General features: G+C 35.0%; 1 protein-coding gene across 3 annotated transcripts in view; it reads left to right on the top strand.

The window, feature by feature from the left end:
- The first annotated feature begins 11,706 nt into the window (after window positions 1-11,706).
- LOC128209205 (uncharacterized) overlaps window positions 11,707-17,564 on the top strand; it is an 82,529-nt gene continuing 76,671 nt past the window's right edge. For all 3 annotated transcript variants that reach the window (XR_008256955.1, XM_052913143.1, XM_052913142.1), the window contains exon 1: window positions 11,707-11,871. Coding sequence is in view for 2 of the 3 variants with exons in the window: in XM_052913143.1 (XP_052769103.1) it covers window positions 11,756-11,871 (116 nt within the window). In the remaining variant the exon portion in view is untranslated. The remainder of the gene's footprint in view (window positions 11,872-17,564) is intronic.

Genomic DNA, 17,564 nt, shown 5'->3' with positions numbered 1-17,564 from the left:
TTAACAACGACTTTTTAAATACCTGAACTTCCTTCACTCTGCGAAATTAACTTTGCTTGTTTTACTGCAAGTTTCTTATATGCATTACATTGATTATCTGTTCAAGAAAACCGGTACTGTTTACCCACTGATACTGTACCTAACCACTGTGTTTTTTTCTAATTGCTTCCATATGTTGTATTTCTTTAGATATGTGTCGCCATTCCCCCTTTGTTTTAATGTTGAAATCCCCACAGCTCAGCTTGCCATGTACCTGATGCAGATTATCTTACCAAATGGGTAATGATTTGATGTCATGGCGGGCAGCTGTGGCATTATTTAATTATAGTAGACAGCTTAGTAAAGCTGGTAGGTGTGCGTTCAACCTAGTATTCATTATATTTGAAAAGTTGTTTTTGCTACTAAGACGCGTAAATCAGGTGAATCGTTATAGATATCAAATTCATGCTCTTTTACACAGCATATTAGTTACCACTCCAATTTGTCAATATCAGTTAAGTGATCGTTACAGTTGCAAATACGATAACCATGGCATAGCTTCTGCCTTAGATTTTTGGCACTTTTTCTTACTTTTTTTGCTGTTATACCGTGCTGGCGATGTTGAACTTAATCCAGGACCTATAGTTCACAATGAACACTGTTTATCTATTCTGCATCAAACTATTAGAGGTATTCGCAACAAATTAGAGTACATAAAGAACAATTTTCTTGACTTAGACATACTTTGTGTTACTGAAACTAAACTGGATATTAATATATCAGCTCCCAGCAAACACATGACGTTGGATCAACGTCGGATATAGGTTGGATTTAGGTCGCGACGTCGGCGACTTAAATACAACGTTGTATCAATGTCAAAATCACGATGTCAGTCCGACGTTGTGATTTGGTTATTGTTTGTAATAAGTTGTATTTTATCAAGTTGAAACATGATACACATATGATGTAACAAGAAGTTGCTCAAAAAATCGTGATACTACTGCAAATAAATACTAAAACTCGATCATTTTATTTTCAAGTTGCTTCCCTTGTCTGTGCCCTTGGTTTCTCTAATTGGAATTTCCGCATGGTGTCGCATGTTAATTGATCATGTAAATTCATCTTGTCGAACAAACATTAGCAGAAATACTTATATCGATAGTTTCTAATCATGTCATTTAGATAAATCCGAAAAGAATGCATGTTTAATTCCTTATCTTAAAATAGACGCGCGCAATTTTGAACCCATTTCGATCCGCCATATTGCTCATGTGGTGTACGAATATTGACGAGAGAGAAAGAGTCAATTACTCCTCTAGAGTCTCGACTGTTAATATTTTAAATTATACAACAAGGTAAAGAGATACAATGCATCTTTTAACGGTATATAGCAATAATTTTCTGTTGTTTTACAAGGCTGTTTCAATGAAAATTTAGCATACACGTGATTCAACCCGATTCGCCATCAATTGGCATCGCTGATTTGTACCTTTTGTGTGTATGAAAACGATGTTAATTGTTCTCTGAAATAAAATCTGTAGATTTTTGAGGATCAGAAAGGCCCATGCGCAATTTTGTGTTATATGTATAATGTTATTAAACTAGTTTGTTATTTAACATTGTTATTGTTAAATTCAGTGTCATCCAGCAAAATTGTATATATTATTATTAAATTCATATTATTCTGTACCACTTTTTGACAGACTTATGACGGATGATGTCATTTATTAATTAAATTAGTTTACAAGAAGCAATTAAGTGAATTGTTTACCTCGACATTTCTCGATTTGGATAAGCTTTGTATACCTACCGATAAGCTGTGGTACAACTCTCAAATAAGAAAATCCTCACGTGATAGAGATAGACATAAGAAAAAAGCATTGATTTCTAACAAAGTTTCAGATTGGAAAGTCTATAAACAATTGCGTAATAAAGTCAACAATATGAAAAAGCATGCTTAAGGATCAGTTTACAACAATATAGAAAATTTCTTAAACGAAACATGGTCAATTAGTTTGAAACAGTATTGAAAAACCGTTAAATTATTGATTAAGGATGACTGTAACAATAAAGTAGAAATACCACCGTTGATAGGCAGTGATGGAACCTACGCGCAAACAAACGAAGAAAAAGCAAACTACTTTTCATCTATGTCTAATGTAAATGACTTAAGTAGTACATTACCACGTTCTAATTTAAAAACAAATTATTGTTTGAATGAACTTACCATTAACAATCAGAAAGTCATTTACATTTTAGAAAACCTTGACGTAAACAAATCAACTGGTCGAGATCAAATAAGTCAAAAAATGTTAAAAGAAACGTCAAAAACGCTGTGCTTTCCCCTCTGTATGCTCTTCAATCGTTCGATAAATACTGGGGTTTATCCAGAAATTTGAAGACTTGCACATGTAATGCCGTTATTCAAAAAGGGCAATAAAGAAGAGCCTGTCAATTATATACCTATATCACTTATAAGTTGTGTCGGAAAAGTCATGGAACGAATAATTTTTAAAAACGTTTATAATTTCTTGCATTTTAACAGTCTTATTTACTCCAAACAGTCTGGTTTTTTACCAGGTCACTCGACAGTTTATCAACTAAATGATATATACAATCAAATATGTACAGCATTTGACAAAAAAGAATCTACATGTATTGTATTTTGCGACATTTCTAAGGCTTTTGATAGAGTCTGGCACAAAGGACTGTTGTTTAAACTCAAAGAAAATGGAATCGGCGGGAAAATTCTCGATTGGTTAGAACAATACATAACAAACCGTAAGCAAAAGGTCTTTATCAACAATTCTTTTTCTGATGCCAAAATATTACACGGCGGGGTCCCTCAGGGTTCGGTGTTAGGCCCTTCATGATGTTTAGTATATGTAAACGATATAGTGGAGTCACTCAATAGCGTAACCAGACTCTTTGCTGGCGAGAGATCTTTAGCGGTATCAAGTAAAGATACCTAGTTAATTCAAGAGACATTTAATCATGATCTTGATATTATTCTCCAATGGTCCAAACAATGGCTTGTTAACTTTTATCCATTAAAAACAGAAGTAATGTTCTTTTCATTTTGTCAGAAAAACTTACCAAAACTTACCTTTGATTCTACAGTTCTCACATTTGTTGAATTCCACAAACATTTAGGGGTTACACTTAGCCAGGACGGTTCATGGCATCATCACATCACTAACATGGTAGCAAATGTTTAAAATAAAAAGGAAATCATTAAATCATATTTATACTTCTTTTCTTAGACCACATCTAGAATATGCGTCGCTTTTATGGGATAATTGCACTCAATATGAAAAAGATATCATCGAGAAAATTCAATACGAAGCCGCAATAATTGTTAGGGACCTAACGAAATCAGTCTCCATCAATAACTTGCTTAAAGAAATCGGGTGGGTTTCATTAACGGACAGAAGTAAACTCCAAAAGCTTATTTTAGCTTATAAGGAGAAAAACAATATGCTACCTTCCTATTTAAATCAATTTTTCACGCAGACAAAATACTAGCAACAATTCATATTGGTTAAGGAGTTCCAACAATTATCAGTCATTAGTTCGAAGAACAGAAAAATATGCCACATCAGTTATTCCCTAAGCTTTAAGTATTTGGAATCCTTAGCAGATTTCAAAACGAAAATTAAAGTATTATATAAAGCACCAACAATACCAACATATTACACCACAGGTAAACAATTTGCTTCTGTTCACCTTGCACGTATGCGAAACAAATGTAGCAACCTTAACGCTGACCTCCATTATAATCACTTAAAGCAATTAAACTCATGTGCATGTGGAGCTGATATTGAAGACGCCGAACACTTCCTGTTCCAGTGCATTGTTTGGCCTCGACAACCTAAACGATGAACAGAATTAGTTCATTTTTATACAAGTTCAAAAATACATTAAGAATACTAAACGTTTTTCGCTATAGCTGTCATTCCAGCAAATTAAAAAGGGGTTAATGGCGAAAATCTTTTTCTTTCTTTTTTCCCTTTTCTCTTGCATTCATTTATTAACATCGTATCATAGTTGAACTAAGCTCATTTAAATATAATTTGTATAAACCAGAGTTTTCTAAACATAGCAGTTTGTATCAGAGTGACAATTTTAACTGTTATGCCATTTCTTTTTGTTGATATAAGTCTGACAAAACGGGGAGGGCTGATTTCTAACGTTGTAATAACTTGTGACCCAACCCTTTTGTATATTTATACATATGTGCTGAAATATTTGCATTTAAATGTACTATGTTAACTTGTTTATATGCAATAAAATATTATTAAACCAATAGCTGCAATCAATAGTAGTGCACTAAACCCAAAGCAATTAGTTGATCAGCCTAACAAATTGCCTATTCCAGAGTATGATATGCCCAAGGCATTGAATAAATTAAACATGTCAGAGGAACAAACTAGAGATCCGGAACTCGCCGCCTTAATGTTAAAAGTACGAAACAACCAGTTGTCTGTAAGTGAATCAAGGATTTTTTTTATCAAAGATAATGTTATCTATTTTGTATCTAATGTGGACGATGAGACCCTTCGATCTGCGGGCATATGTACCTGCACACTTGCGAGAACATGTTATGGATGGTAATCATGGGTTCGTAACGGTTTAAGTCATATAACATTAAATTCGGAATGAAAATATGAAGATCTGCGATCTGATCTTTTGTCAGCAGTCTTTCGTCACTCGTTAGCAGATATTTACGCAAACATTTTCTAATTCCAAGACAAAAAATAAAAAAGTTGGAAAAACGGTAAATCTGTGAGATTTAGTGCAGCTTGAAGAAACCAGAGATACCAAAATATCCGTTCGCGGAAATAAGCGTCGACATTCAAGGTCCAATGTCACAGACCAATGGTTTGAATAAATATATGATTTGTTTTGTCTGTCAATTAACTGGTTGGCCCGAAGTCTTTGCAATATTTATGCGAAAAATATAAAAACAAGCTCAGTTGCAAAAAGTTGCAAGCCCTATGACAACTGACACAATACTTAATCCTTTTTTTGAACATATTCTTTGCCGTTATGGTGCTGTTCTCCGCATTATCAATGACAATGGAACCCAGATCGGTCCAAAATTCACTGAAACCATGAAACAGTTAAATATCGAGCATGTCAAGACATCGGCATATCATACGCAGGCAAACAGAAAAAACGAGAGAAGTCACGCCACCCTCAACAGCATACTTTCAAAATAAGTTCAGGATAACACCACGGATTTGGATCTAGTTCTTCATCTTGCATTGGCTGGCATGAGATTTAATGTTACCGAGAGTACAAAACATAGTCCCTTCTTTATGCTTTTTGGACGTGATGCAGTGCTTCCAATAGATAATCTGATAGGTACAAGACTGCCATATTACGGCGACGAGTTTCACAAGTACATGTTGGTTAGAAATAATGAAAATTACCGTAATGTATTTCAAAACCTCAAACATTCAAGAACCCAACGAAACACATATGCAAACAAAAATGTAAAAACTGATTCTCCTTCTGCACAAAGTCACGTGATGGCCCCAGTGAGATATGCGTCAGCAGACCTACTGGTCAATTGTGTTCTAGCCCTTGCTGAGTACACATCAATATTATCTTTACTGTAGAGTGATAGCTCATAGTGGCTATAATAATTAGTGATACATTGGATTTATAAAATGTCATTTGTGAATTTAAATAGTTTTAGTTATAATAATTGTAGTTTTAATTAGACACTTGGAAATAAACAGTTATTGTGAATCACACTAATCATAGATGGTGGTATTTTGCAAAAGAAAATCACAAGAACTTTGTCCAACTGTAACAGACATACCCTGTAATCAGGAAGACAGTTCGGACGTGCCTAAACGGGATAATTCTCGGGCACCACAGAATGATTTGTTGGCCATTCAGAAATGCCAACAGGAGCAAATTGCATTAATGCAAGTGATAATGCAAAATTTTGCGCATTTGAAGTCAGACGTTGATCGACTTCGCAAACAAATGCAAGAACCATGCGATGAGAGTGAAGACGAGTCTTCCTCAATGCCAACGCCTGATGTCGCTGACCAGGCCAGCTGCAGCCAGCCAGTTACGGCGGCTGGTATATTTGAGGACATTGCCGCGGCTTTGTCATTGAGTGAAGCTAAAGGCTCACCAGTTTCGGGACCTCTTGCCAGTTTGACGGACAAAATCATTGACAAGACAATGAAAGACAAAAAACGGAATGATTTGGCAGATAAGTACCCCGTGTCAGAAAACGTCACGAAGTTAAATCCTCCTAAAGTAAATCCTGAAATATGGAGAATAATTGAAGCGAAAACGCGTTTAAAAGACGTGAAGCTTCAAAAGATTCAGCAGTTCACACTTAGAGCTATTGTGCCGATCATGCGGGTGATTGATAGTTTGGTTGCAGGACGGGATTGCCAGGAGAGTTTGAATTTAGATGAACTTGTCACAAAATTAGTGGATGCCGTAGCACTGACTGCCGTGGGAAATGCAGATGCTAATGTCTGCAGGCGTGAGTCAATCAAGCGCGACTTGAACGAGGAATATCAGGCCATATGTTCCAATACTAATCCAGTCACACAGATGTTATTCGGAGATAATATAACTGATCAGTTGAAATCAAACAAAATTGGATTCAAAGTACGTGCAGGAAAATTCAGACAGACACCTTACGCGAAAGACCGTACCTTCCGGAAATCAGGCTCTTTTTTTAGGACAACGACCGTATCCACCGCGTTATCCTCAAACACAGAGGGGGAGGGGATATCCTCGAGGAGTACCGCACAGGGGACAGTCCAGTGCGACTCCCAAACAACATGCCAAACATTAACCTCAACCTGCAATGTAGGTGAGGTGAGTTACTCTTACATTAACTGCATTAAATTAGCAGGCAGACTAAAGCATTTCGGTACCCATGGGAACAACTGACCACTGACAAGAGTATTTTAGAGACTGTTTATGCCTGTACCATAGAATTTATTGACACGCCAAATCAGACTCATGTACGTGAAACTAAATTAAATTCAAAAGAGACAATAGTGCTGGATAGAGAAATAAAGGGCCTTTTACTTAAAGGCGTAATTGAGACTGCAGAGCATTGTGATGGAGAATTTATCTAAACAGTGTTTTAAGGCCAAAATCTAATGGTTCATACAGAGTGATATTAAAATTAAAATCTCTTAATGAGTCAATCGAGTACATACATTTTAAAATGGAAAGTTTACATGCGGCTATGTATACGGCTTTTAACACCTGGTTGTTTCATGGCGTCAATAGACTTAAAGATGCATACTATACGGTGAACGTATCTGAGGAATTTAGGAAATATTTGAGATTTATATGACTTCTAAACTTCTCAAGCCTGTATTTTCTTGTCTTCGTATGAAAGGTTTTCCGTCTGTGGTGTATTTGAATGACTCGTATTTACAAGGCACTACGTACGCGGAGTGTCTAGAAAATGTTTCTGTCACACAAGAGTTGCTTGCTGACATAGGTTTCGTTATAAACAACGAGAAATCATTGTTTATACCAACACAGGAACTTGTCTTTTTGGGATGCATTCTTAATTCAAATAATATTACCATTTCTTTTACAGAACAAAAAATGCAAACAATAAAGCTAGCTATACAAACTTTACAGAACTCTGCTTATTATACAATAAGGCAGGTAGCAGAAATAATAGGAAAAATGATTTCGTATAGTAAAGCAATACCTTATTGGATACTTTACACAAAAGTTTTAGAACAGGATAAAACAAGTGCTTTGAAATATAATAAAGGCAATTTTGATTCCCATATGACACTAAGTGCTGAATCTCTGATTGATCTAGATTGGTGGTTAAGAGCTGTCAAGAACAGCGGGGCGCCTCTTTACAGGGACATACCAGTGATCTCATTAACAACCGATGCCTCTTCAAAGGGATGGGGGCAGTATGTGAAGATAACAGGTGGCCAGTGGACTATAGCAGAGGCTTCTTTTAAAGACAATATCAATTATTTAGAACTAAACGCTGTGTTACTTGGGTTAAAGGCTTATACATTGTGCCTAAGAGAAAAACACGTCAGAGTAAGAAAAGACAACCCTACGGCAGTTGCATATATCAATCACATGGGGGGGGTTCCCGCTCAAAACAATGCAATGATATTGCACATGTAATTCGGGAGTATGCTTATCAGCATAATATTTGGCTTACTGCTGAGCATGTACCAGGCAAAGATAATTACCTTGCAGATAGAGAAAGTAGAGTATTTCACGACAATACAGAATGGATGCTATCTATTTCTGTGTTTAACAGGATTTCACAACAGTTTTTTTCCACCTGAAATAGACCTGTTTGCTTCTAGGCTGAATCACCAGGTAGACAAATACATTTCCTGGAGACCAGACCCAGGGTCTGCATGTGTCGATGCATTTAATTGGGACTGGTCAAAATATAGATTTTATGCTTTCCCACCTTTCAGTCTGATAGATAGGGTACTGCAAAAAGTTGCGCGCGACAAGGCGGATGGCTTGTTGGTTGTTCCAGATTGGACAACGCAGATGTGGTATCCGGTACTAATGAAAATGTGTGTCGAGTCACCCCGGCGAGTTCCACCACAGAAACGTCTTCTAACATTGCCATATGCGAAAGACAAACTGCATCCATTACGTCAGAAACTAAGTTTGTTAATATGTCATGTGTCAGAGAACAGTACAAAGATCAGGGTTTTTCAGACAATGCCATTGATGTAATTATGAGTTCATGGAGGAAATCAACGAAAAAGCAATATACAACGTATATAAATAAGTGGAATATGTATTGCACTGAAAATAATGTTCAAGTTTCTAGTCCAGTTGTATGTGATGTTATCAATTTCCTTGACAAACTTTTCTCAGAGGGATTAACTTACAATGTGCTTAATACTGCGAGGAGTGCTATTTCCTCCTTTATTTGTTTACAAAACAGTGAATCCTCAGTAGGAAATCAACCAATTATTTCTAGATTCATGAGAGGGGCTTTTAACATGCGGCCGGCCCTGCCTCGTTATGTAAACACTTGGGATGTGTTTGTGGTAATTAGGTATCTCAAACAGCAGTCTCCAACAGAGAAACTGTCTTTTAAGCCACTTACCATGAAATTGGTTATGCTCATGGCCCTTCTTTCTGGTCAAAGAGCCCAATCATTACAGATGTTAGATATTAAGAACATGGGCCATTCGGGAGATATCGTTACATTTGTGATAAATCAGCTAATTAAGCAGACAAGGCCGGGATTTCATGTAAAGCCAATTACATTTAGACGATATACGTATGATGTTGATTCATGTGTAGTTAAAACCTTAGATGTTTATTTAGAACAAAGCAGCGGCAAAAGAGCGGAAGTTAGTGATTTGTTTATTAGTGTCCAAAAAACCACATAAAGGAGTTTCAACTGAAACTATCTCCAGATGGCTAAAATCAGTACTAACCAGTGCCGGTATTGACACTAAGCAATTTAAAGGTCATAGTGTTAGGTCAGCCGCAACTAGCGCTGCTTTTGGGGGCAGGCACATCAATACAGACTATAATGAATGCCGCTGGTTGGTCTTCAGAATGTACATTTAATAAGTTTTATAATAAACAGTCTTTGACTGATCATAGTTTTGCAGAAGGTGTTTTGAAAGCTGCTGATAATACTAATTCTGTCGATTAATGCAATATTGATAAATATTTTACATGCATTACTGTACATAGAAAATAAACTAAATAGTTTTCAATGTTCTTGGTTTGTAATGTTTCGTGAACACCCTTTAAAATCTCACTGGGGCCATCACGTGACTTTGTGCTGAAGGAGAATTGATCAATTAAACGAGACTTACCTGTAAGGGGAAGTTTAATTGAGATTCTCCGAAGCACAAAGTCATGGTGATGGGCTCAAGTGCCACACCCAAAATGTTCCCTCCCATATATCTTAGTAACTAAAGTACGACTGTGATTACAATGTATGACTGGTGTTCACTCACGGATGTTTTAAAGATTGACCAGTAGGGCTGCTGACGCATATCTCACTTGAGCCCATCACCATGACTTTGTGCTTCGGAGAATCTCAATCAAACTTCCCCTTACAGGTAAGTCTCGTTTAATTGATCAATTAACTTCGAAGTTAATGACCCTGTTTATTACAAAAAAATCATAAAAGATCAAAACTTCAACCTAAATGGGTACCTTACCATAGGGTTATGGAGAAACTTAGCGACCGCACACTCTTGATCAAAAACCAATTAGACAACGAGGTAAGAAAGTGTCACGTAGATCAATTACGCAAAGCCAATATAGCTAAATGGGGAATATCAAAATGCCCTCCGCCAGGCATCCGTCATGTACGTAATTGTAGTTATGTTGTACCACCACAACAGTCGGCCGAATCTAGTTCCTGTAGTGAATCTGATAGCAATGATCAGACGAAGTTAAATGCGAAGTTCGCACGGCAGCGACGCCGTATGTCTAAAATGCACCGACATGCTAGGGAAAATTCTTCGGACGAAGTTGATTTACCGTTACGTGATCTTCAAATGCGCTTACGGCAAGCCGCGAATAATGATGGTCCTCGTAATAACGCCGCGTACTAGATATGCGTCATTTAGGTGTCCTGTATTTCTTTTAATAATATTATAGTTGTGTGTATTGTATGTAAAATTTTAATGTAAATTGTTTTGTCTAGTGGAGTCCGCGTAATAACGCCGCGCGCTAGATAGGCGTCATTTTATTCGTGTACCTGTATTTCTTTTATATACTAATATAGTTTTTTTTAGTTTTATGCACAATACTAAACTAAAACGGCATGACCAGCACTATAATGTGACTGACACTCTACACACATTTAAAACCTTTATGATTTTCTAACGAGCTGGGAATTATAATTGATATTCCGCTTCATATATTGTATATTTGAATAAGACTGCTGCGGTTAAGATACGTAACGCCGCTGCGCATTCCACCGCCTCCATTATGACTGAATCCAAAACTTTCATGATTAATACAGATTTTGTTCGCAATTTGCCATAAAGTTTAAAAACAATGGCTCATACGGGTATATCTCTGCCAGTCAGCGCCAGCCAAACAAGCATAATTCAAAATTTTAAAGTGGATTTAATTTGAAGACTGATACGGTTCTTTCTTAAACTGTGGTGTTAGTCTTATTGTGATATAAAGGAATGGAATTAATTTATCTGTACACTGAAGCATAAAATGACTTTAATAGGTCTGTGTTCAGTACTGTTTACAAGGGGAAAATTGAAGATTTTAATTTGCTGTACTCTTTCCGACTAAAGAAAAACATGAGAATTTGACATTGAATTATGCTTGTTTGTCTAAAGACAATATAGTTATACCAACATATCGCACACCATTTTAAAGGTAATTGACTCTTCTTTCCATGTCACTTATTTAAAAATGGATTGTTTATATGTTGGTTGAGAAATTTACATAAAACTGGACTCTACCGTGAAATCGGGTAAGTTTGAGTTACATACCTTGTTTCTTTTTTGTATATCAAAGACACTAAATATCTTCAGATGTGTTGTTTATCTCATTGTATGTACCCAAAATGGTTTTAAACAATATTTTAATGACAAACAATGATTCAGATGCCTGTGGTATCAACATAATCTGGTACAATAAATAGTGATACCGGCTTTTCCCAATATCGTTACCAGGTAGCGGCTTTTAGCACCACCCATATAAACTGTCGTCTGCTTCAGCATTTAAGAATAGTTGATTGCTACTAACAAAATGTCAGCCTCCTGAGTTAAAAATGAAATATTTTACATGTTGCTGTTTTATCATATGCTTATTTTTCGGCTCTCTCCTGTGTGATGATGATAGCCACCTTGCTTCCAAAGCGAAAGCGGACCAAATGGAAAAGATGAGGTTTAATGTTTTGTATTTTAGTTACATTGCGGATACAGTACTGAACTTACCGAATTAGGCCAAATAAAAAAATAGGTCCGTTTCAGGTTACCCGACCGACCCTATTATTTCCCGCCGACCCTAACCTATTTTTCCCTGAAAAAAATGTGATTTGGGTACGAAAAGCATTTGTTACGAAAAGTTGACAATTTTAAGAGTTGGATTTCTGATTGTATCGTCCTAGTCCCTAAAATCGCAACCAACCTTGATTCGAGGCCATCTTTGTTTTTACCTGGTTATCACGTGAAATGCACGTATCTGCAAAGCTATGACGTCATTTTTACTATGAACTATTTACAAGAGTAGATGCTTTCCAACTCGCGAAAAAATGTCTTTAAAACAGATAAATTTACTTGAAACAATGGTAAACACTGCAAACAACGTAGTTTTACTAATCCCAAATTAATTGCCATAGAAACCAACCATATTTGCCACATAACATCCTTAAAAATTCGATGGTTATTTCGTCTGCTTTGTATACATTTAATCAATGACGGTCACGTGACCTAAATTCTTGTAGGAAGGCAAAGCAAACTTATAATATGTGTTTTCATGACCCATAGTCTTAGTGTCAAAATAAAGAAATTAGTGAGTGTTGATTTCTGTTTTAGATGCATCCCTAAGCAGTGATAAAGCAGTACATAATTTATTTCCAACTGCCCTTAAACATGCTTATGTACAAAATGATCAGAGAGGAAGGCACTTATGTCCTTAAGTCATCTAGAATGTTCAGTGTTCCTGAAAATACACTTAAAGAGACAGTTTTGTCTTTGGGTTAAATTATACTTTCCCCCACTACGAGTAATTTGACATGATTTAATGTTTTATGTTTACAAAATACTGTAAATCTTTTATTACAAGTTGAAATTTTGAAATTAACATTTTTAAAGATATGTTTGACTGTATTTCTCAAAAAACGATTGATCAAAATAGTGTTGGCCTAATTAAAACATGCTGACCTAGATTACGTCAGAGCTCGCGAATCAAGGTACTAGAATCAAGATGGCGGCCTAGTTTCAGTGTCTGTACTCTGTTGACATTATTTACGTGAACTTTTGACCGTTTGTTCTTAAATACTTGTGGAAATATGGATAAATAAATGGCATGTCTGACAAAAGTAGTTAAATTATTTCATTGTTTTGCTCAACTTTATTATTTTTTATTTATTCCTTACATCCGCGAATCATGGTTAGTCGAGGATATTTACAGTAATTCACCTTAGGGTTCGGACATAAAATAATTATTTTTTCGCTTTCCGAATTCATAGAAAGTAACAATTTTAACATTTTATCTACATGTACATGTATGTTAAACCTGCCTTTTTTCTTCATGTCTGCATTTTACCACTTATTAATTTATCCGTAGTTATCAATGGTTATAACGCCTATAAGTGTAACTCCTTCATGAAGTTAATTAAAATCCCATTCAACACCATTTTATACATGCATTGAAAAAAATAAACACCTTCAATCGGCGTCAGATCAAACAGTCACACTTGTGTGACATCACATAACTCACAGTTATACCCATGAGGATCTCATGGAGAGCATGGATATTGTTATGCAGGATTAATGTGTCGGGTGGTGTTTTCGATTGTAACTTAAATATTGCATTTCTAACTTTAATTCATCACATTTAATAGTTACCTGTATCATTGAATGTGTTGACTTTTATTGTTCTATTGATGTTTCAATGAGTATTACTGTACAATTATTGCTTCATAAAGTCTACAAGTACAAGTTTGAAAGTTTATTGGCGGATCGTTTTACAAACATGTCATGTCTTTGTTTTCTTAATCCCTTGATTGCCCTTGTTGTTTATTAAATCCTCCATTAAATATATCACACTTCCTTTTCAACAGGCAATAAATCGTTTAGGATGGGTAGTAACTAATTAACTTGTCACAGTAATGTATACGGTTAGGTAATCTAGCCAGGCATATACATTGTAAGGATAAAAATCAATAATCTTGGTCTGTGAGACTTAGAAACTGTATAAGTTATAAGCGATGTCCTTTGGGTGTCCGAAAATTAGGTATGCAAAATAAATCATTTTTGAAAATAATAATGGGTGTCCGAATTTTTAGAGTGTCCAAACTCTAAAGTGTATTACGGGTAGTTTGTGCTTGTTGGGCAGGTATATTTCAATTCTTGAAAGTTACTATATTTTCTTGTCATATACTGACTTTGGATTGATATGTCAGACTTGGTAATAAAACCTGCATGTTACTTGTTCTTCAAACCTGAACCCTCAGGTCCTCTTGACAGCATTGAGGTTTCCTTGGCTGATGGCTTATATGGTAAATTTGCTGTCCCACTCTCCATGTTATTATGTAACAGGAAGGTTAGCATACTAAAGAAGGTGATTGAAAGCAAAAGGGTGCATAAAAAAAGTAAAACCGTTCCTGGAAAGTAATAGCAGAGTGGTGTACCATAACTTAGTTGAAATCCAACCATCATTGTCAAAGTTTGTAACCAGACAAATAAAGAATGTTTCCTTTGAAGCATGGAACATGTTTAAAAACTGCTGATAAACCTGAAATTTGATGACTTTTATTTTTGTTACAGTCTGAGTCAACAGTTACTGAAATAAATACATCAAAAAAAAAAAAAAATCTGACCTACCTACCCTATTTTTTTTTTGGCAGCATTACCTGAAACGCGCCTATTTTTTTATTTGGCCTTACCGAAATACGCATGAAAGTTACCGAAAGATGCCTTCTTATGATTTTTTTTATTTTTTTTACATTTATATTATACAAATACATAACCAAACCAAATTTTAGAGAAAAATATTAAAATATAATGATGTTATAGGTAGTTGAAATTTCAGTTTTCAAGATCGAATTCCGCGTGCCGACTCGCCAACTGAAAGACAGATAAAAGCTTCCAAAATACAATTATTCCAATTAATGATGAGTTCATAATATTCATATAACTAAAACACACACATAAAAATGAAAATGTTAATGAAGATATTTTCTTATTGGTCAATTTGAATAAAGACAATATGTCAGTGAAATAGTTGTCTCCCTTCGCCAACCGAAAGACGATTTAACACGTCAGTTAAATTTAACTTATTAGTTCAAATAGTTGTTTGTTTATGAAAATGATTATGAATTATGATTCAAATAATAGCATTTATAATCTTATGGAAATGTTAGATCAATAAACAGCAATTGAAAATATTTAGGAATATAAGAGTCGTTAAAATCATTTTATTTTAAACTAACTTTGATCTATAGTATAGGGCTTTCAAAGTATAATAAAAATTAATATAGTATAGTAATATATGAAAATTGGATCAAGAAGGTTTTAAACAGCTAAGTTCTCATCTTCAAATAAATTTGCTTACTTATGGACAATATTAACCAGACCACATCAAATGATGTTTAAAACAACATAATTTTCACCCGGTATATGACACCCCACAACGTAGCGGCACGTTCTTGGGGACAGTTTGGTATAATTGGAAGTGTGTTAATTTGGGTAAACCTTTTTTGGCTCTGTGACACGTGTTGAATAAATACCGTAATTATTACGCATTGAAGGACCACAGTACGTGTACATTTGTAATTTCGGTTGATTTTCACACAAATGGATGGCTTCATTTGAAGAGGCCCATAATCTAGGTATGCATGGACGGTCCTGGCTGGTGTTCGACAGGAATCAAGCTCTGATGGATATCTAAATACTGTACAAGTTTTATCGAGATACAATCAAAACTAAAGACTGTATCGTTCACAAGCAATTGTTTACAGAGGCACGCACGGACGCACATACGACGTACACATTACCATTTTGACTCTGTGATTGCCCCTATTCTTATGTATGGTTGTGAGGTTTGTGGTATATATGACATGAAAGAGGTGGATAAACTCCACCGTAAATATTGTAAACACATTCTTGGAGTTCGCTCTCAAACTTCTAATGCTGCTGTACTTGGAGAGCTAGGACGATTTCCTATAACATTGTTATGTAAAATCAGAGCACTTTAATTTTGGTGCAAGATCAAATCTTCCCCAGCCTCGCTTAATTTTAACAAGTTAATGATGTTAGTTTTGTGTACTGCAATGCTAAGGATAACTGGTCTAAATCTGTAAAGAATGTGTTAGACACCCTCAGTTTTAGCTATGTTTGGTCTTCTGATCATATAAACAATTCTTGTTTTTTTATCATTAAGACAACGCCTCCACGATCAATATGTACAGCACTGGACTGATACCATTCATTCACAACCGAAGTTAGTTTATTATAAACAATTCAAGGTAAATTTTGAATCTCGATTTAAATATGAAGGATAACTATAGAATTGCATTATCGAGATTGCGACTATGTTCTCACTCTCTTGAAATTGAAGTTGGAAGGTTTAATGTTGTTGCTTGTTTAGAACGAAAATGTAAACTACATGTATGCAATACTAATATGGTTGAGTCTGAATTTCATTTTTTGCTTGTTTGTCCTTTTTATTATGATTTACGTCAACAATCAATATTTCCAATTCATGGAATACCTTGAATAAATTTAGGGTTTTAATGTCTTCAAAAAACACAAACAATATAAGACTTGTATCTAAATACATTTTAAATGCTTTTCAACGACATTCTGCCAGCATTGATGCAGTTGCTTCATAGTTAGATAGTACAATAAAGTAAATTACTATTGTGTTCTCTATACTATGTACGTGTAAAATGTTTTTTTGTTTAGTTTATTTTGTATTTGTCACCATTTCAATTGTGCTTAACGAGTCAGGGAGGGTTCTTGTATACAAATTCATTGTTTTCATATGGATTTGCTTGGTCTTATGAATAATAGTTTTTAATTGATGAATTGATATTTTTCACACATTTTAACGACAAACGAGCATGAAGGTAAGTTCAAAGAAAGTGACAAAATGAGTAAAAAAACTAAATTAAAACACGGAAAACACATCCCATATTCCATTCAAATTTCAAAGTCGATACGTTGTTATACTTTAACCCTTTAGCACATAGACAAGTGGCCAGATTACACCTCCCAGTCAATAGCCATCTTACTGATAAGCAGTCCTTATCTGTATAGGTACTTTTCTGGATATTTGAAAATGAGAAAATGAATACAGCAGTATGACCTTAAAATCGATGTTACTTCAAATAATTGTGTCCAAATCTTTTTTATGTGAATACATTTTTTATAGATAATTGAATTATCTAATAAATGGTGTCAATGATGAAATATTAAATTATTTTATTTCAGCTGTGAATGTATTTTCAAGATGGAATTGTAACATTTCTTTGAAATGTCATAATTGCATTAAATCAAAGGGTAATAAAATGCTGGGATCGATCTAATTTTTATTACCCCTATCATAAAAAAGACCCATCTGGATTAAAAAGCCGACAATTTATGTTCTTGTGTATTAATACACAAAAATATGTCAGGAATATCCGGTGTCATCCAGCTGAGAGATCCAGTCCAAGGTGTCTGTTTAACTTTATTACCCCCTCATAAGATTGTTTACAAAAAAAGAAAGCCGATAAATGAACTTCATGGCCAAAGGCTTATGTATTGCCGATATTGCCAATAAACTTGAAACCATTTTAATTGTTGAAAAATAAAATAAAAACTTAGTATTAAGTTAACTGTATGTATTTGTCTTGTTTTTACTTCACCTTA

The sequence above is a fragment of the Mya arenaria genome, chromosome 11, assembly GCF_026914265.1.
Source record: "Mya arenaria isolate MELC-2E11 chromosome 11, ASM2691426v1".
In the NCBI taxonomy this organism is placed as follows: domain Eukaryota; kingdom Metazoa; phylum Mollusca; class Bivalvia; order Myida; family Myidae; genus Mya; species Mya arenaria.
The sequence above is the reverse complement of the archived record's forward strand: the minus strand, read 5'-3'. Positions and strand labels throughout refer to the sequence as shown.